The 20622-nt window shown below is 39.1% G+C and overlaps 1 protein-coding gene across 4 annotated transcripts in view; it reads right to left on the bottom strand.

Annotated features, from left to right (window-relative positions):
• Positions 1-20622, bottom strand: part of LOC134541338 (WD repeat-containing protein 19) — a 62438-nt gene that overhangs the window by 27289 nt on the left and 14527 nt on the right. For all 4 annotated transcript variants that reach the window (XR_010076610.1, XR_010076609.1, XR_010076611.1 and 1 more), the window contains exons 7-14: positions 19829-20075; positions 16908-17144; positions 14744-14866; positions 11740-11889; positions 6932-7079; positions 5691-5886; positions 3233-3330; positions 2206-2336 (exon numbers count right to left, since the gene is read on the bottom strand). Coding sequence is in view for 1 of the 4 variants with exons in the window: in XM_063384757.1 (XP_063240827.1) it covers positions 2206-2336; positions 3233-3330; positions 5691-5886; positions 6932-7079; positions 11740-11889; positions 14744-14866; positions 16908-17144; positions 19829-20075 (1330 nt within the window). In the remaining 3 variants the exon portion in view is untranslated. The remainder of the gene's footprint in view (positions 1-2205; positions 2337-3232; positions 3331-5690; positions 5887-6931; positions 7080-11739; positions 11890-14743; positions 14867-16907; positions 17145-19828; positions 20076-20622) is intronic.

The following is a 20622-nucleotide window of genomic DNA, read 5'->3' as shown; positions in this document are numbered from 1 at the left end:
TAACCTAACCTAACCTTTGTGGCAGTCCTGCAATGACATTTTTCGGCGTTAGTGTATTTCGGCGTTGTGGTGCGTCCCCGGGTCACACCCTCAAAATTTAGGGAAAAAAAAAAAATCTTAACTGGTCACCTTCGGATATGAGTCATGCCACATAACTGTCTCCGGTAGAATACAAGTTAAGTCTTAACGGTCCGCGTCTCAGCTTACTGTTGTCCGTCTTTCCCCTCTTCCTCCCCATAACCCTTCAGCCCTATCTCAAAAAAAAAAAAAAAACACAAAGGAAAAGAAATGCTACTTTTTTATACCCATGTTTCCCTTCCCGTCTTCCCCAAGAGAGAAAAGACAGCAGGATCTTTCCTTGTCAATTTTTTTTTGGTCAGTTCTTTCGGTAAAAACAAGCCCGCCCATTACATCAGTTTCGTCACGAATGGAATGTCGCAGTACTAAAGCGTAGGAAATCTCGTGCGAAAAACAATGTTCGGACGCGATTGCGTCACGACAAAAACCTGTCGAGATGCATGCGATGATTGTACACGGTGCCAGTTCACGACGACGAGAGAGGGAGGGAGAAACATAAAACACTGTTGCGTGGCGACACACGCGCACACGCCCTCAAAACACAAACATACGCACGCCCTTCCTCTCTTTCTCTCTCTGGCTGGTTTATTTTCAAGAGTCTCCGTCTTGCCAAATGCCAGCCCGGGGACAGACTGCCACGTCACATGACGGCACCGGCCGAGCAGCCGCGTGATAAGCGGCAGACGTATTAGCTTAACGGCGCGGATCATGATGTTTTACACTCACTGCGAACATATTTTAACTAAACAATTTAAATTTAATTGTGACTTTTTTTAAAAAAAAATGAATCTTTTTTAATGAATCATCACTATTTTGTATGGATACAAAGAAAGAGTGAAATGAAATCTACAATTTAATTGATAAATTTACTTTTAATTGCACTCATTAATTCAAATATGTTTATTACTTTAACGAACAGATTATTTTAACTATAACGTTTATACATGTTTGCTATTTAACTTCTTCCAATTTAAACGAAGAGATTATTTTAACTATCATGTTTATACATGTCTGCTATTTAACTTCTTCCAATCTGTGTTATTCTGTTAAGGATAGGACGATGATAGGTAAAGTAGGAAACGAATGGGAGTGCTTCAAGTTTAATGTGCCTCGAAAAAGTCAAAACGATGGTTGTTCGAATCGAGTGGAATAGAGATAGATGCGGCGCAAGCGTACTATGTGCGTAACGGGACAATGAGTCATCCTTTTTCGTGCATGCAGCCGGCGTTCATCGATTTATTAGACATTGTCACGTCAAAAAAACAAACACAGGCTAGTTATTTAAGCATATAGTCAACCACAACAGTGCAATGTTAATTTTTTTTTTAACCCAAAATGTTAATTTTTGCATATGGGTAGCAGTACTTTTTATAAAACAAAAAAAAATGGCATAAAATCTGCAACCCATATGCACGTAAATACGGTACGTGGCGAACTGCGATAAAACTGAAACAACACTGAAATGCATGCCAACAGACCATATAACACAAAATGCAACTGAAATCACAATATAATCAGCATTTCTTTTTATCAAATCTTAAAATTTTATTACCTTTAATATTTAATATACTAAACTCAAGAAATGTAAAACATGTAGACATTTAGGACCATAAAATACTGTACCAAATCGATTTACTAAATAAGATAGAATTTTGAAAATTTTTTTTTTTGATTTTATAACTGTTATTAATAGGTAACTAATTTTTAACATTACAGCATTAGTCCATTTTTCAAACACACAATTAACTTACTTGGAGATTTAATTTTACTGTTCCTATTATTTAGAAATGCTTATTTTATTACAAATTATTACAACATAAAAGGCTGCTTTGAATTAAAATTTACTGACTTCCTACAACACTGTTTCATCAGGAACTTTTTTTTTGTGACTTTCCGTGACCGCTAGACAAAATGTACATACATAAATGGTTAGTTTATAAGTTCTGTTGTTAAGTTATTCAAAAGTTACCTTCACGAAGCAAGAATGATGCACAACTTTAAAAGCATCTGTGTGTGTGTGTGTGTGTTAAAAAAAAAAAACTGGATAACCAATAGCAACACAGCATGCACCTAGGACCATTCAGGGCATAAAGTTTCACTTTTACCAGTAAAAAAATTATTTATAACCTGGGCCTTTTCGAATTCCTTCAGGAACATGGCAACGTGCCCGGTTAGGAGTTTCTTGTCTTCCACGTACTGAATATCTTGCAGCGACCACACCATTCCTACGTCCCCGATGTGGCGGTATACTCGTATGGCTGGGCAAGAACCAGAATTAATAACAAATTTGCTATTATAAACACATACTTTACTTCAACACAACAAAATAAGAATTATTGTATTCAGCTCAGTTGGAAAAAAAAAAAAAAAATCACTCCGTGCACTATAAAACTGACAGTTAAAATTCAGATAATTTACTAATTAATAAACCCTGCACAGTACTTGTTCTTGGGCAATTGCGCTATTATGTATTTGAAAAATATTATTCAAGAATATAAAATCTTGTAGCCAAATCAAGGTATAAATGGAATGCTTGAAAAATTTACGAAATTAATATGAATTCCAAATATTATTTCATCTACTAGTTAAAACTTATAGTAAGCTTACTTTACATATGATGAAATAAAATTTAAAATACAAAAATATGCTATAGCAAAAATATTTGACAGTACCTTTTAATATAGTAATCTGAATAATTCACTGCATATGTATCTATGACTTAAATGAAGTAATAAGCCAACTCTACCAACATTTTATAAGGGATAGTGTAAAATTATTTGATAAAGTCAATTAAATTAAACAATTCATAAAAAACAACCTGAGAAGTTACAATACATAGTATGTAAAATAATCATCTTATTCACAGACAAAGGTAAAATTTTGCTATACCTAGTGTTACCCTTTAAAGTACGTATATAATAATAATAATCTCACGACCTTGCAAAAAAAATTAACATTTTATATTAGTTTTTCATTTTAGAGTATATAAAAAACCTTCAACTTTACAGATGAAATATATAGTGAGATTTTGTGAAGATATAGCAAAAAGGTGCAGGAAAAAAAATTAAATCACCTAACTGTAGGTCTACACAATGTATATACAAAATTTTTACTAGACAAAAGGAATTACGAGGAATTATTTTAATGTTAATACCTAACTCAATATCCAGATTTCTAAGCGTTGCCTCGGCCAACTGGTTCCAGCATTCTTTGATATTCAGAACTTGACACGTCTTCCATGCCTCATCAAACCTGGGGGGTAAAAAAAAAAACCAACTTGAAAATAAAATTTACACAAAAATATAAGTTCACAGCACAGTAAAACCATAGTCAAAACATAATTCCACGATAATTTTCGCAAGGCTTTCACTGGCCATTGTCTGAAGTAGCTTTCCTTGGCGTATAATTCACCGACGTTTTGGTCCACGTTGCAGTTGCCATTATCAGAGAGCAGTTAACTACCAGTTACCTACTTAGTAGGTAACTGCTCCCTGATGATGGAGACTGCAATGTCGACTGAAACGTCTGTGAATTATCTGCCAAGGACACGGCTACAACCCTGAAGCCAAGCTACTTCGTCATTCTACGATCACAAAATATTGTATTTTTAATGCTGGACATCAAATAAGTTATTTATTTTCGCCCACAATTTGCACAAAAATGTATAAGCAAAATTAACTTTGTGAAACAGATAGTAAAATTGGTTGATAATGCACTTAATACATGCAACTTTAACCAAAGTTAAAAATTACGAAATCTTATGCATGTACCTATTAAGAAGTACTTTTAACACTGTTTATGTTAAACAACACAAATTTTTTGTACAATCATTACTAAATATAAATATAAACCAGTTGGGTTTTTAATATTTTGGAGAATTCCCTATGTTTTCCATTTTTTAAACACATATTTTCAATGTCGTGAGCTTTTTTGGATTTTCTGTCTGTGGGAACCCTGCAACGATATTTATACTAAGTTACATGTAGGTCTTAAAAAAAAAATCAATACGGAAATGTACGACGAAGAAATGTTACGTGTAACCCGTTATAAAAAAAACTATGAAAACCGACAGCAACGAAAAACTCTGAGTGAGCTAAAAAAGCAGACAACACAGTGCTGCAACCTGGCAGTCAAAATCAACAGCTGGAATCCCCTGGGAAAAAAAAAAATTGAGCGTATCTTTCAGTACTCGTAAGTAATGTGTAACATCCAACCTTGGTAACGAGCAAATATATGCGTTCTTATGTTCCAAATACACTTATAATAAGAAACTCGGACACAAAATTTTACATGTAATTCGTCAAAATAATGCCGAGCATGATAAATAAAAGCAAATTGTATATCAACTACACTTCCGGACGCGAATCACGCGTAGTTCCCGCAAAAAACGCTGTTAGAATTCACTGCCCGGAGCAGCTACGTCAACTATAGACTCTTTTGATTAGCAGACTGAAATTTTAAACTACATGACGAAAACTTAAAAAAAAATATATATATATATACACACACACACACACACACACACACTAAACCCCGGATTTTGAACCCGATTTTTGACACGGAATTTTTACTAAAGTACTTTCCATATTGTTAAAATTCACGAAACTGTTAACACTAGAGACCGGAAAAAATTGTGTATTCATTTCACGATTTACTAGAATCCAAAAAACTGTACCTTTACATTGCTTCTGCAATCAGCTTACAGTTTATCTGAAGGATTTTGAGCCGATGGGGAAAAACCTTCGACCAAAAAAAAGTATCGAATCGCGAGCGTCCCCCAGTTGACACGTGTCTTTCACGAGTCAGTAGCCAATGGGGAGGTGGCATTTGCCTTGAGTGTGTTGGAGACTGTGGAGTCTATCCCGGAGGTCATCGAGAGCGCGAATTTTTTCCGGTCTTTACGTTAACACTGCTGAAGTTTCTCTTCGGCTTTGTTGAACTTTCGTCCGTCCCCGTCCGCCACAGATGGCAGCACCGCGGTTACACATTGCTTGCGTGTGTCAACTTGTACAGTCTCGACTCTCTGCCTGCATGACCGCTCACTGTCTTGCACTTTTTGTCTGATTTATTGGTGTTTACCGACTTGATTACATTCGGTACGATTCTCTACGTACTGTCCACGTACAACAATCGAGCACGTGTAACAGCCGCGTATCTCCAAATCATAAAAATCACAATGAGATGTGTATTCATACCAGAAAATTTGTGATGGCGTGAAATGAGTTACATTAATTTCTTGAATTGTAAACCAAAAATGCTGCACACGGTGTAACATTTTTTTTTCTTCAGCATATGCAATGAATATTTGGCCCGTTGTTTAAGATAAAAAGGTGAACAATTTCCAACAATGTTTCGACCATCCACATCCGTGTTTTGCTTTACACTCTGTGCACGTGAGTTGTGGAGTACCGTTCCAGATGTTTTCTGTGACATAAAAATCCTACGTCGAGCCGAGACGCTACACGGTGGATGTCTCCGGGGCGAGACGCACTTGCGGAGCACCGAGCTTTATCGAACTTTCGGCCGGTCCCCGTCCGCCACAGGTGGCAGCACCGCGGTTACACATTTCCGTTCCGAAGGACTCCCGGCCCGAGGGCCGAGACGAGACGCACTTGCGGAGCCCGAGCTGGCGGCCCAGCGTCTCTTCCTGGACGGCGGCGGAGGGCGGAGACGCCTCCTCGTGCGTGGACAGCGCCAGCTGGGACAGCCTCCCGCCGGGGGTCTCCGCCGCCAGCCGGCCCCCGCACAGCAGCACCGGCTCGTGTCCCGGGGTCAGCCTCGTCTCCCCCACCGTCTCCAGGCCCACGCCTGCAATGCGACAGAAACCCCCCGCCGTCCCAGCCCCACCCCGAACGATACAACACATTGAACCTGACAAGACAAGAATTCAGTCACTTCGCGATAACGAGGTTTGTACTTACCAAAAACTTCAAAGTAAAAAAAAAAAAAACGTAATCACAATTTCTATATAATCTCTAAATCAAATTCAAACAGAGTTAAAAAATTTTTTTATTTAGTAAATACTAACACAGAAAAAAAAAATATATCCTCCAAGGAAAATTGCAGGCGATTCAAAGGATTTAAAAACAGAAAGAATAAAGCAAAGGTATAGAAAGCTACATACTTACCAAAAGACATACCATCATTTTGGAAGAACATATAATTTTAACTTTTTTTTTTTTTTTTTTTTTGGTAACCTGAGATATTTGTATTAACCATCCTTTGCTACATGAGTGTGGCTTTCATGACCAGTTCTTGAGTTTTGTTGCTCTCAACGTGGATACGTCTTTAAAATTGCTTCCATAGTGGGAGGCAATACAAGAAAACGAATGATAACAAAATCGGGGGATACATGTTTGGTGTTGCAGCTACATATATATCATCTACATCCAAAATCTAGTCACATCACTGGATAGCTAAAAGGATCAAAGAATTCGTTACGCTAAGTGAAGACTGTGACGCATCGCGCGCGGTGGAGGGGGGAAAGCGCCGCCATTTTGAGTTCATTTTGGCTGCGTTTTGAGATTTCCTTTTAGCATAACTTTTGACTCGGAGAAGCTACGACGTTCGTTCGGGTTTCAATCGTCAGCTCTCGTCAATATCTATCGATCGCATACGTAAAACATTAGTTTAAAATAGTTACAGTGAATCTATATGGTGTGAAAAAAAAAATAGCGTATTTTAAATTTATATATAAAATATTACCTGTTACGTACACGTATTCACGTACAACACAGGGCCGTGTCCATGACGCAGCCACGCCCCATTTTTCTTTTTTTGCGTCTTTAAGTGTCTTTTGCGACCTGTCTACGCCTAGTTTAAGGCCGGCTCGCGTAGGCCAGCCAAAGCTCACCGTTAATGGACTCCTTCACGTATATGTACGTGATGATCCTGGACTTGTCGAACGCTACGAGCACGTTCCTGTCGGGCGGGGAGGAGTCCCACAGGACGGCGTTGCACGTCGGAGGGAAGTCCGGGATTTTCAACAGTTCGTCCGTCACCTGCAACCAAAAATAAGCACACATACGGCATGTAACATTATCACCTATTATTAGGGGCATGCATAGGGACACCTGTATTTCGCGAACACATTTCGTGTCTAGGTACATCGCAAAACACCGTAGTTTTTTTTTCTTGTAGTTGTTTCCTGTGGTCGGCGAGAGGTGTTGTTTTCCCGCACTTGACGGGGCCAATGGGAATGTGGTCACCGTACTGCTGCAGGCACACGATTCGCCATTACTCTAAGGAAAAAGCTACAGTGTTTCGTGACATACCTCGACACGAAATGTATTCGCGAAATACAGGTGTCCCTAGGCATGCATTTTTCGCGAAACAATCTGCCCGCTCGTCAGACTGCAACAAGGTATGCCTGCGCCAGCGATTGCTCCCTTGTGATTGGCGGCCGTCTGCGAGAGTAAGACATCGCTCCTGTCTGGCCCGGGCCATTCAGGACGAGTTTGCCTTCAGCACTTGGACGGCTGTGATTGGTGCGCCGACAGTAGACATGCGCCTGGAATAAACCCAGAGCCAACCACGAGACACAGACAATGCTACAGAGTTTTAACACACAGCTGGTCTGGAAAATCTTTTCGCGAAAATTACATGGCACTACCTATTATTTATTTATTTATTTATTTATTTATTTATTTCTTTATTACAGTTGTGACATGCACACCAACACATCATAAAGAGGGTACTAGGGTGTGCACGGGGATATATATAAAAAAAAAAAAAAAAAAAACGAAAACAATGAAGTAGAAATAACATTTCACAATAAAAGATACAAATGAAAACAAAATGCAAAGGACAAAATAAACAATAGACACGGACACAATAAATAATTGATTAATGAAACAATCATTCTCTAAAGGAAGAGATGAAATAAACCAAAATTAGACAAGTCAAAATCAAAAAGTTAAATTCTCCGGATGGGCATGAAAAATAAATTATCTTTATTAATACATAATTTTTATTTATTGTTAACTATTTATTTATTTTATTTATTTAACACTTGAGAATCTAAGGATAAGCTGAAGAAAAAACTTTTTTTATGAATATTCTATTATTTGTTGTCTTTAGGAATTCCTCATATTTATTGTAATTGGTAATTAATTAATCTGTAAATTATATCATGAGTCTTATGTAAGGTATATAAAAATGGCAGTTTGTGACTGTTGAAAAAAGGAACTTTTATATCAGTAGTTTCAAAAATGTGGGGACAAAACAGTTTATAGTTATAACAGTTATGAACAAACATTTCATCTAGAATATTTCTTCTGTCAGAAAGGGCTATATATTTAGATACTTTGGTTTGAATTGAATTAAGTTTTTCACTATCACTACTAGTAATACTATTCCAGAATATTGATCCATATTCAAGTTTTGATCGAATCAGAGCTATGTAGAGGGATAGTATAGAATCTGGATTGGATGTATTGAAGGTAATGAATTTTATAACAAGTCCAAGAGTTTTTCTTGAGTGAGATACAAGGGAATCTATATGTAGATGAGAAAAAGAGTTTAGAATCAAATAGGATTCCAATATCTTTCACAAAAGGGGTCTTAAAGATAGGTAAGTTATCTATTTTATACTCATAATTGATGGGAAATAATTTTCTAGTAAAGGTTATTATGGTGGTTTTATCTTTGTTAAGATGAACTAAGTTTAAGTTGCACCATTCAAAAACTGAATTGTTGTCCGACTGGAGTAGATAACCAATCATGGATGGATGAAAATTTCTTGTATATTTTTAGATCGTCTGCAAAAAGAGTGCCAATCGAATGATTTAAACCAACAGTTATGTCGTCAATATAAATATTAAAAAGTAGAGGAGGAAGTGTACCCGAAAAGGGAAACCATCGGTACCTGCTGGAAAAAAAATACGTAGTCAATATTGTTGCGACCCATGCGGGGAGAACTGGGATCGTAAGGGGAGCCCAATTAAGTTTTATAACCGTTTTACTAGTGATTACTGATTACTAATATTTAACATTAACAATGAATAATTGTTCTTAAAAAAAATGTCCGATCACAAATCACTGGCACTTAGAAAATGTTTATTCGCATGTCACTCGATGTCTGTCCAGTTCCCGCAGTTCGCACTCCTCACTGGAGCTGGGCTCGACAGTGGTTCGCCCCTCACGTCGCGCCTGTCCACACACACACAGTCTCACGCCACTCGGTCGCCGCACTCTCGCGGTCCCGTCGAACTCCGGGTCGCGACACTCTCAGAGGGAAAAGGGGGGGGGGGGGGTCTCTCTCTCGCCATCTTCGCCGATGTCACACTTCCCTTCGCTCGTAATCAGGGTGTCCACAGTTAGTACTATCGTACTAGATCTTGTACTTTTATAAGTTTTTTAGTGGTCTAGTACATTTACGCTCAGATCTAGTCCTTTTTTTTCTTTAATATAATAATATTACAGTAACTCCAATATGTTTTATTATTAAGCGTAATTATTTTTAAAAACTATGGAATGTATGATGTGTGTGTGGTGTGATATTTAAGTTAGAGCATTGCAATTTCATAATAACTTCCTGAATTGTTAAAACCATAACAAATTATAATTTAGTACTTTTTTTTTTTTTTTCTAATCTAGTACTTTTTTCTCGCCTAAGTTGGTACGAAATATTTTTTCCTTGTGGAAACCCTGCTCGTAATCCGCTCGGAACTCCCTGAACTTTATCGGAGCTCGGCACTCACTTGTGACACTCCTCAGGGAAAACTCCCGCCCGAGAGGGGAATAACCAATAATGTTGAGGGTCAGACAACTGTAAGACTGTATTCTTCGAATGATTCTGCAACGAGGAAGATTGATTTTTTTTCGGCATCCAAAGATTAATTATCTTTACGGTACTTACCTTAGTTACATGTAGTATTTCAACTTTATAATATAATTGTAATTTTTAATTAATCTAAAAAATTTTATCTACATACGTTAATTTAACCATGTTACTCTCATGAAACTTTTTGTTAGTTTAAGTAATTATTAGAATTTAAGCATTCATATGGATATTTGTATGTTGTGTTGTCATGTCTTTGTTTTGTCCTACTATGTATTTGTTTGTTCTAATAATTGTTTTGTTCTAGTTTTCTTTCTGTTACTGTATTTGTTTTGTACTTGTCCTACATGTTGTTCCAACAGTTGGAGCCTTGTGCTGTTGGTGTGGCATGTTACAAATAAAATAAATAAATAAATAAATAAATAACATTTTAGTGGAAATATGCCAATGCAGGTTTTCACAGTATGTCACTGAGAAACCACAAGAATGGACAAGAAATATGAATACACAGACACACGGGGGAAAAAAAAGAAGCCAAAATCAGCAGATGTCAAATGTGAGAATGCAGAGAATAAGTGGAAGAAATTAGTCAGAAAAAAAGATCGCGGCACGGACTAAACAAAGTGGGCTGACAACACGAGATATTTGTAATAAGAACAGTAATTACAGACAAACAACAGATAAACTGGACATCACAATGAAAACACAGTGTCGCACAAGCAAAAAAAGCGATTAACAAATAGTGATGTGAACATTCTATGACAAAAAGTGAAAACCAGCACAGGCGTATGTACATAAAATTTTTTTTCAATCAATCTTCCTCACTGCAGAATCATTCAAAGAATACAGTCTTACAGTTGTCTGTGACTCTCAACATTATGGGTTATTCCCCTCCCCCTCTATGCCTATTCATTAGCATCCAACTCATGTGCGTTGCCCTTTTCATTATGCTCTGACATAGGCCTGTGCGAAGCTTTGACAAGGTGATTCAAACTAAGCTCATTTTAATATTCAATTTGACTTTGTGAGGAAATTTGCTGTTCATATTATTTGAAGCTTCAGTTTGTAATGCAAAACTTCGCATCTGATGTGAAGCTTGCATCTGTTGCAAAGCTTAAAACATCGGAAGCTTACGATTCGCCCATGAAAATATTTACTTTTTTTTTGGTGTTGTATAAGTTTTGCTTGACTAAAGTTGGGTTACTTAAAAAAATATATCAAATCGTCACACTCCGTTCGCTTTCATGAATGCTCAACATTAATATTATGCGTGGTTATTTTAAAATTATGATTGAATGATGTTGTTCATAGAGCCTCATTGGTTAATCACTTAAAATCAGTTTAAACATTACAAATATTAAATAATATTTTCTTTTACTTCAATCCAGGGGCGCAACAACAGGGGTAGGGGCGGCAAGGGTATTTTGCCCCCCCCCCCCCCCCCAAACATTGAAGTGGGGGCAAACGGGGGCAAATAAAGTGCTGTGTAATCAATTTTTAGACAATAAAACTGCTTAAATAGCACCATTTTTCCACCCTGAAATACAAATTTTTTCCGCGGGAGGACCCCCCCCGGACCCCCTGCTTCAATAGGGGGGATCGATGATTCTTTATAAAAAGGTATATTGCCCCCCCCTTTGGAAATTTAGTTGTTGCGCCCCTGCTTCAATCATATATTTTATGAGATTAGTGTGGTACATCTTCAGCGAGAACCATATTCGCAATTTGATTCGACTTTACGAAATATTCGAAAGCACGGGGCCTACCCTGAAGAGCCATCGCCTTCGACACCCGCCCCCCCCCCCTCCACCGGTTCCGAAGAAGTTCCAGTTCGGAAAGCACCAAGTTCAGGGTACCGCGCGCGAAGCGACGCGACTCACGGGGCTGTAGACGTATCCCTCGCTGCGGTCGTCGACGAAGGCCAGCCGGCCGCCTGATTGGTCGGGGAACACGTCCCGGACGCCCACGGCGTGCCGGTACTCGCTCACCAGCTTCCAGTCCTCCAGCAGGAAGTAGTGAAGGTGTCCCATCTGCAGGGACAACGCTCCAATCAGGGACGTGCGAGTATACCCAATATTTTCCAGGCACGGTTCGAACCCACAATCACCCGAACCCGGAACCGTTGTACGTATACATGGATTCGAACAGTATTACGAACATTCACAAAAGTTATAAATTAATTTAATACGGCTCAAAAATACTAGCAGTGGAAAATAAAATTAGGCTACTATCACGTATCAAAGAAAGATATGTAAATTAAATAAATAACACAGTGACATTAAAAGAATTTCGAGATTTCGAGAGCTTAAACTATAATTACGAATTTCGTCGTATAGCAAACTATAAACTAAAAACAATTACATACCTACAAGAAAAAAAAAAGTCTTGGCTATTTAGTGGAGAAAAAATGGTTTCGTTTGCTGAAACGATTATAAAACTTGAGATTTCCCCGTGGCGTGCAGTTTATTACGATTTGAGTTGGAGGAAAGAATATGTTTTGGTTTTCATATTTTAAAGTGTTTATTATTAATTAAGTTTACATAATTATAAACATTTCAATCTCAGTGTAATAAATAATTGCCAGTAGTTACAGTTAGAAAAAATAAAACACACATTATTTTTAAATAAATCAGTTATTTTTAATTATTCTATGCTTAATATTCGGAATCAGATTCATATCTCAAATATTACCAGGGATTCGAATCGGATTCGAACCGAACTGAAAATCAACGATTCCCACATCCCTACATTTCATAGTCTTATTTATAGGCCGATTTAGTTTTTCAAAAACAGGAGATTTCGGTGGTACAGTTTTTATTTCTAAGAACTCTGTTTTTTCACAAAAAATAGCACCATTTTCAAAAAATACGACACTTAATTTTTCAATTATACTTACCTTACCAAAAAAAGTGTGTCATTTTGACAGATACATGATGCATTTTAACAATACAATAATTTGAAATAAGAAAGTCGAACTACCGGGAACAATACAAATAAAAGTTTTTAAAATTTTTTTTTTAAGGCATTTGAACAATTTACCAATGTTGTAATGCAAAAATTAGTTACTGATACGAAGTTGCAATATAAAAACAAGCAAAAAATTTTTCTAATCTGCAGTAAATAATTTACAGTCATTGAATTTAATACATTAAAATATCAAGTTTGTGTAATCTGAATTGTGTTATTAAATAAATAAGCTGATTAACTTCATGATTTTATGTTGTATTTCGGTGCTTTATGGTGTTATTTCGGCTTTATCGCAATTCACCAAATAATCTCGTCCATACCCATCTGCAAAAGAGGTCAAAATAATGAACATTCATTTGCATTCAACATGTACCGAGGCTGTAGCATATCACCTGGTCTAACGATCTAAATTGAAGTTGATAATCATTTTTGTACAACAAATATATGTATGTACATTCCTGTTAAAATACGCACAGTGAACAACAGGACAGCAAAATTTCAGACCGGGGACAATTATGTAAACCGTAAATTGTTTGATGATTGAAATCAGGTCAAGTAAACAATATAAAGTTTTCAACAACTGCAAAACAAAACAAAAATATTCAAAAGGATCCTTCTTTTATAGTAATGTTTAAGACTTTTAGTAAAATCCTGTTAAAACATTTTTCAAGGAACTGGACGCTAATAACTTATTATCAGGGAAAAAATCTTAGAAGGAAAAAACAAACAAATTTTGCTTTCTTTGTCTGTTAAAAGTACACATGAATAAATTTATAAATGATAACATTTTCTTATGATAACTACAACCTGAACCTATAAAACAAAAAATATTTAAATTTCTTATTTTAAAATTATTTATTATTTTATATATGGTTGAATAAAAACATACAAAAAAAAATACAATTTGAGTTTGAGTAGAAAAATTTTCTGTTAGAGAATTTAGACATTCAACGTACATTCTATTTTTGTGTTATGCCAACTGGTCAAAAAATGGTTGGTGTTTTGCTGTGTGTTTTGTCACACATTATACCTTGAATGAGGGAAATGGTGTACAGATTGAACAGCCTCACAAAGTTGATACGAATGCAAGCAGATGATTGGTTGAAAAATACAACTTGTAACAGCATGCGGCGTGTGACAAAGGATTTAGCGGTAATGTACCATTATCAAATTCTTCGTTAGTGTATAAAATAAATGTTTGAAAGTTTATCGATAAATATACACTAAAAGTTTAAAGACAAAAATTACTACGTACATTTTCCCCTGAAACGCTGAACATTGTTATGCGAGAAGCATGAAAAATGCAAACTTTTCAAATGGGAAGAATTAACATATGGATGCATAGAAGTGACAGGAATAATTTTTTAACGCAATATGCGGGAAAACATATTATGCAGGAATGTCTTAAGCAAGTTTTACTGATTATTTTTGTACAATATAAAATAAATATGTAGATTCCAGTTACAATGTCTAATGCACCAATCCAGAGTTCATTCCAACTAGTGCACAGTCTATGACAGGACTGCAAAATTTCAGACCAGGGGACAATAAAATATCCATAAATTTTTTGATAAGTGAAAACATGACAAGTGAACAACAAAATGTTTTCCACAACTGCAAAATAAACAGAAATATTAGAAAGCATGCTTCTTTTATAGTTTTATTTTTGATTCTTTGTAATTGTTACGATTAACGTGTAATAAGATGAACAAGATACGTTAAAAAATGACTATAAACTGGAGGAAAATATCTGATTCCACTCTTAACAGTTAGATGCGATATTCATAATAAAGAATAGTTTGATATTATTTTTTTTAAATTTCAGTCCAAACTGATATTTGCATAGGGCTAATTACTTGCAATTAATGCAGCTATTCAACATTTAAAAAAAAAATTAATAATTTGAAGAATACTTACATCAGAGGCGTAAATTAAAAAGTCGGTGGTGAGTGCATGGCAGGTAATGTTCATTTCTTGTAAGGAGCTGTCCGGAAACATTTTTGTCTCCCGGTTTTCAAGGTCGTCAGCTCCAGGTTCTATCTGTAAAAGATCATTAAAAAATAATAACAAAGAACGTAAGAAAATTCCTTTCAAAATAAAGATGGAGTTGTATGTATCAAAACAATGCAAAGCACCAATAGGACCAAAATAATAAGTGGGATGTGATAACACAGTTCTTTAAGTAGTTCTAACATTTAAGTAAACTTTCCTCCTACAAACAGTTGAAATTTAAGGCTTCTCTTTAAAAGTCATGTTTTATTATGTTAAAGAAGAAATAATTTTAAAATGTAACCGCAGAAAATAAATTGTATGCGTTGCCCAACTATGTAAACAGAGTAAAGTGAACATAGAATTGTTGAACATTATTTGCAAATAGTATGTGGCATTTGTCTTAAGACAGTATTTTCATTAAAACCTAGTATGCACACAATGATTAGGAACATAGGAAAAAACATAAATTTTGTGTAAATTACCTTTAAGGAGCCCGCTTAACCAAAGGGTGTATCTGTGTCAGTGAGGCGGGAAGGTAAGTGTGAAGCTCACTGTAGCTTTTAGCGTGGTATAGCCTCTAGGTTCAAGGCTACGAACTAGCTAGCACCTAGTCTTCTTGTCATGTACTATGAGAACAAGGTGGTAACCATAACATTATATGGTGGAGAAATAAAAATAAAGGTGTAATGCAAGTCTCTTGAATACTCTTGAGAATCTGTACCTGGTTATTCATGTGTAAAAAAATTACTCCTAAAACACATGTTTTTTAAGTTATTTTCACTCTTCCAAAAAAAACACAGTTTAAAACCAAAATACGGAAACAAAAAAATTTATCTCCCCTCAGCGTTCACGTAAATGCTTTTGGTGAAGATATCTTGAGCAGTTTTGAAATTGTGTGGTATTTTTTTTTATAATATTAGTAGGATAGAATAAATTCAGTAATTTAAATAATTTTCAAGCGCTTCGTACATGAATTGCAATTTCCAATCCAAAAATTTCATTTCTGTAAACTCATAATCATTACATTCAGGAATGCATTATTTTTCTGATAGACACGCTTGTCTTGTTTTCACGGATAACCTACTTATTGGTTTCGCGGAATAGACACAGGGGCACTGAACCCACGGGCACGGTATTTGGTATTTCAGGTATTGATTGGCCCGTCCCTAGTTTTGGTCATTAAGGGGCCCGCCTACCTGGGCACACATACGGTGTGCAGAGCTTCAGGAAAAACAACGCGATTTCAAAACCACTCAAGATATCCGAGTGGGGTATGTCTACGAAAAGCATTTAAGAGTTCGCTGAGGCCCGAAAAGTACTTTTAATTTTGGATCATGTTTTTAAACTGTATTTCTAGAAGCGTTAAAATGCCTAAAACGCGTGTTTTCAGAGTAATTTTTAGGCATAAAACAATCAGTGCAGATTCTTGAAAGCACTTAAGGGGCTTGCATAACACCTTTATCTTCATTTCTACGCCATATAATGTTACGGTCACCGCTCAAATTTCACAGTTATCCTGTGACGACGAGACGAATGCGCGCCAGTTCAGAGACTTGCGCTTAGAGGCTATACCGCGCTGGAAGCACCAGCGATCGTCGCGCTTATCATCCCGCCTCACTAACACACATACACCCCTGACGAGGCGGGCCCCTTAACAATGAAAGCAATTTGTTCGCGCTGATCTGTTACTAAGGCTCATCTTCACCAACAGTTGGGTAGTTGTAAGTTTATGTGTTCAGTTTCTTGAAAAGGTGCTAACCTACTTGGGTACACATACGGTGTGCAGAGCTTCAGAAAAATAAAATACCACACAATTTCAAAACTGCTCAAGACATCTTTACCAAAAGCACTTACGTGAACACCGAGGGGAGATAAATTTTTTTTTGATTCCGTATTTCGGTTTTAAACTGTGTTTTTTTTAGAAGGGTGGAAACAACTTCAAAACATTGGTTGTCTGTAAAGTCGGTTTAACGGACGATAGTTTAACGTGACAACGTCATGACAGAACATTGATGAAATGATTGCGTATTTTTATGAATAAAATTTAATCATTTTCATTGAATTATCACTGCACGGGGGGGGCTCTCACCAGGTGCAGCTGTATCCTCCCCTCGTACAGCACGGACGCGTACTCGGCGTTGAGGCGCGCGGAGGCGACGTTGCCCACGTACTCCCGCTCCCTGGCGACGAAGCCGGGCGTCCCGGCGGCTGCCAGGTCGTAGAACCAGGCGCGGTTGTTGAGGCCGGCGGCGCAGTGGTAGGGCCCGAGGCTGAGCCAGCCGGGCTCCACCGGCAGCTCCAGGGTCAGCGAGCACGACGGCTTGCCCTGCGGGGCAGGTCACCGTCTACTAGCGGCCCACGGCGGCACCTCGTGCGGCTCGAGACATCGCTTCGTGCGGCCCACAACATCACTTCGTATGGCCAGTGACATCGCTTCGTACGGCCCGCAACATCGCTTCGTACGGCCCGTGACATCGCTTCGTACGGCCCGCGACATTGCTTCGTACGGCCCACAACATCACTTCGTACGGGCCGCGACATCGCTTCGTACGGGCCGTGACATCACTTCGTACGGCCCGCGACATCACTTCGTACGGCCCACATCACTTTGTATGGCCCGTGACATAGCTTCGTACGGCCCGCGACATCGCTTCGTACGGCCCGCAACATCGCTTCGTGCGGCCCACGACATCGTTTCGTACGGCCCGGCCCGCGACATCGCTTTGTACGGCCCGCAACATCGTTTCGTACGGCCCGCGACATTGCTTCGTACGGCCCACATCACTTCGTACGGGCCGCGACATCGCTTCGTACGGGCCGTGACATCACTTCGTACGGCCCGCGACATCACTTCGTACGGCCCACATCACTTTGTATGGCCCGTGACATAGCTTCGCACGGCCCGCGACATCGCTTCGTACGGCCCGCAACATCGCTTCGTGCGGCCCACGACATCGTTTCGTACGGCCCGGCCCGCGACATCGCTTTGTACGGCCCGCAACATAGTTTCGTGCGGCCCACATTACTTTGTACGAGTCGCGACATCACTTCGTATGGCCAGTGACATCGCTTCGTACGGCCCGTGACATCGCTTCGTACGGCCCGCGACATCGCTTCGTACGGCCCACAACATCACTTTTTACGGGCCGCGACATCGCTTCGTACGGGCCGTGACATCGCTTCGTACGGCCCGCGACATCACTTCGTACGGCCCACATCACTTTGTATGGCCCGTGACATCGCTTCGTACGGCCCGCGACATCGCTTCGTACGGCCCGTGACATCGCTTCGTACGGCCCGTGACATCGCTTCGTACGGCCCACAACATCGCTTCGTACGGCCCACAACATCGCTTCGTACGGCCCACATCGCTTCGTACGGGCCGCGACATCACTTCGTATGGCCAGTGACATCGCTTTGTACGGCCCGCGACATCACTTTGTACGGCCCACATCACTTTGTATGGCCCGTGACATAGCTTCGTACGGCCCGCGACATCGCTTCGTACGGCCCGCGACATTGCTTTGTACGGCCTGCGACATCGCTTTGTACAGCCCGCGACATAGCTTCGTACGCTGATTCCGAGCACTTTGTGCACATAAAATGATGTATTTTAAAGTTCAAATCTAATATTCATTCAGATACTACTGCCTACTAATTTAATTGACAGAAATAAAAAGTTGTTAGATGTGTAAATTTTCTTTTAAAGACATTTTCAAACATTATAACCTTTATCTATTAATCTCGTCGCCACTGTGTACCGCTTACACAAATGTAGCCAGCGCTAGTTAACAATGTTTGGTTATTTTGATTCCTACATAGAGCGCTCGCACGTAGTCGAATATCGAAATCTCGCCAATTGCATGCAACAAACACGTTCTGTCTAGTGCCGAGTTAACTACATTTGATAGCCCGCACTTTTACATGATAAGTGTGTACTACAATGATAGTTACACGTTAGTTTCGGTCTACGTTCGGGTCACAGTTTTCGTTTTTCTATTTAAAGTTGAACAAAAGGTTTTCATTCCATGAGCCATGACTTATTAATTTAAATTGCTTGGCGTACATTTGTGTACTCTACTTTTTAAATAAAAGTGCTTACCATGCATAAGTTTTATTTTTACAAATAATTTTACCCAAAAGAAGAAAAACAGCTTCTTTTGCATAACAATCGCACCCTTACTTTTCAAACTTTTTTTTAGTATAAAATGTGCCACGATTATGCGATAACTCTACTTTTTAAATAAAAGTACTATCCATGCATTGGTTTTGGTTTCTACAAATAATTTTACCTGAAATTAAAAAAAAATGCTTCTTTCGCATAATATTCGCACCCTTACTTTTCAAACTTTATTTTAGTATAAAATGTGCGACGATCATGCGATAAAAAAGGGTATTAATAATGGTGGGAGGGTGAGGGGGGAAATTCCACGAGTTCCGAGAGTCCCGACAGGCGAGTGGAGTGACATGCGAGAGACCCCCTGTGAGCGACGGGACCGTGAGAGTGCGACTAAGTGGCGCGAGACTGCGTGTGTGGACAGACATGTGGTTAAGTGGCGAACCACTATTGAGCCTGGTTCCAGTGAGGAGTGTGAACTGCGGAACTGCACAGATATAGTTAGCGATTAATGAACAGACACGAATAAGTGCGAGTGATTTACGAACAGACGTTAAATGTACTAGTCTTTAATTAGCGATGCAAATATCAATAGTACGTAAAAATGTATAAAAATTAATTGGTCTATCCTTTACGAACTCGTTTTCCCCTTACTCCTAACAGTACGTACTGCGGTCTGGAAAAGATATATTAATAAAAGGGGGGGGGGGGGGGGGGGGAATCCACGAGTAACCAAGCAAACACAGGCACTTCTCACTGGAGCTGGGCTCAACAATACAATACAAAAATTGATTGGGCTATCCTTCACGAACCCACTCGTAACAGAACGTCCCGCTGTCTGAAAGAGGAGACTAAGTCACAACGGGCCGGCGAGTGGCCGACAAGTAACGGACCTTGCTCTCCAGGTCGCAGGCGTACAGGGACACCTCGGCGAGGCCGGACAGTAGCGCCGCTCGCGACGCGCAGGCGGCGTGCATCAGGGGCAGGCGTGTCAGGAAGACGTGCACGCAGCCGCTCGACGCAGCGAGCGCCAGAAGCTGTCCGTCCTCGCTCCAGCCGAGACGCCGCGCGGCGTTCTCCTGGTCCAGCGATAGCACGGCCGAAGTATCCTGCAGGTTGCTAGTGTCGTGAATCTTCACCCTGCCCCCGCACACGAGAGCGATTCTCACACCCGCCGGACATAACTGACTATAAAACAGGAAACACTATTCCGAAACGAAAAACAACAACGATAAAAAACTCTTGAGCGAACCATAGTCGCTGACAATGCGCGGTGAAGGTCGACTGTCGGAATCATTTTCTGAAAGAAAGAAAGAAGGAAAAAAAAAAAAGTATTAATCGTGAATGTGTGCGACTCAACCGATGCCGGATTGCAGACCTTTCATTTCGATTTGATAGTAAAATGTGGTATTACTCAAAATGTTGAAAATGGTTTTGTAAGTGGTTTTGCCACAAAAAAAAAAAAAAAAAAAAAAGACGATTCGCAAAGGCTGGATGTCGTCGTGGAAGACCTGCAGTTTGATCGAGACGTCCTGAAAGCACTCGACACCTGTCCGTGAAGTCGGTTTACGGAAGGATAGGAATTTGCCAGTATGACCGTGTGGCGGACATAGAGGAATGACACAAACCCACTACGTATTTGTGTGTCTATGACATTTCTCTAATGATATTCTATTATAAAACTGAA

The sequence above is a fragment of the Bacillus rossius genome, chromosome 18, assembly GCF_032445375.1.
Source record: "Bacillus rossius redtenbacheri isolate Brsri chromosome 18, Brsri_v3, whole genome shotgun sequence".
Taxonomy (NCBI): domain Eukaryota; kingdom Metazoa; phylum Arthropoda; class Insecta; order Phasmatodea; family Bacillidae; genus Bacillus; species Bacillus rossius.
The sequence above is the reverse complement of the archived record's forward strand: the minus strand, read 5'-3'. Positions and strand labels throughout refer to the sequence as shown.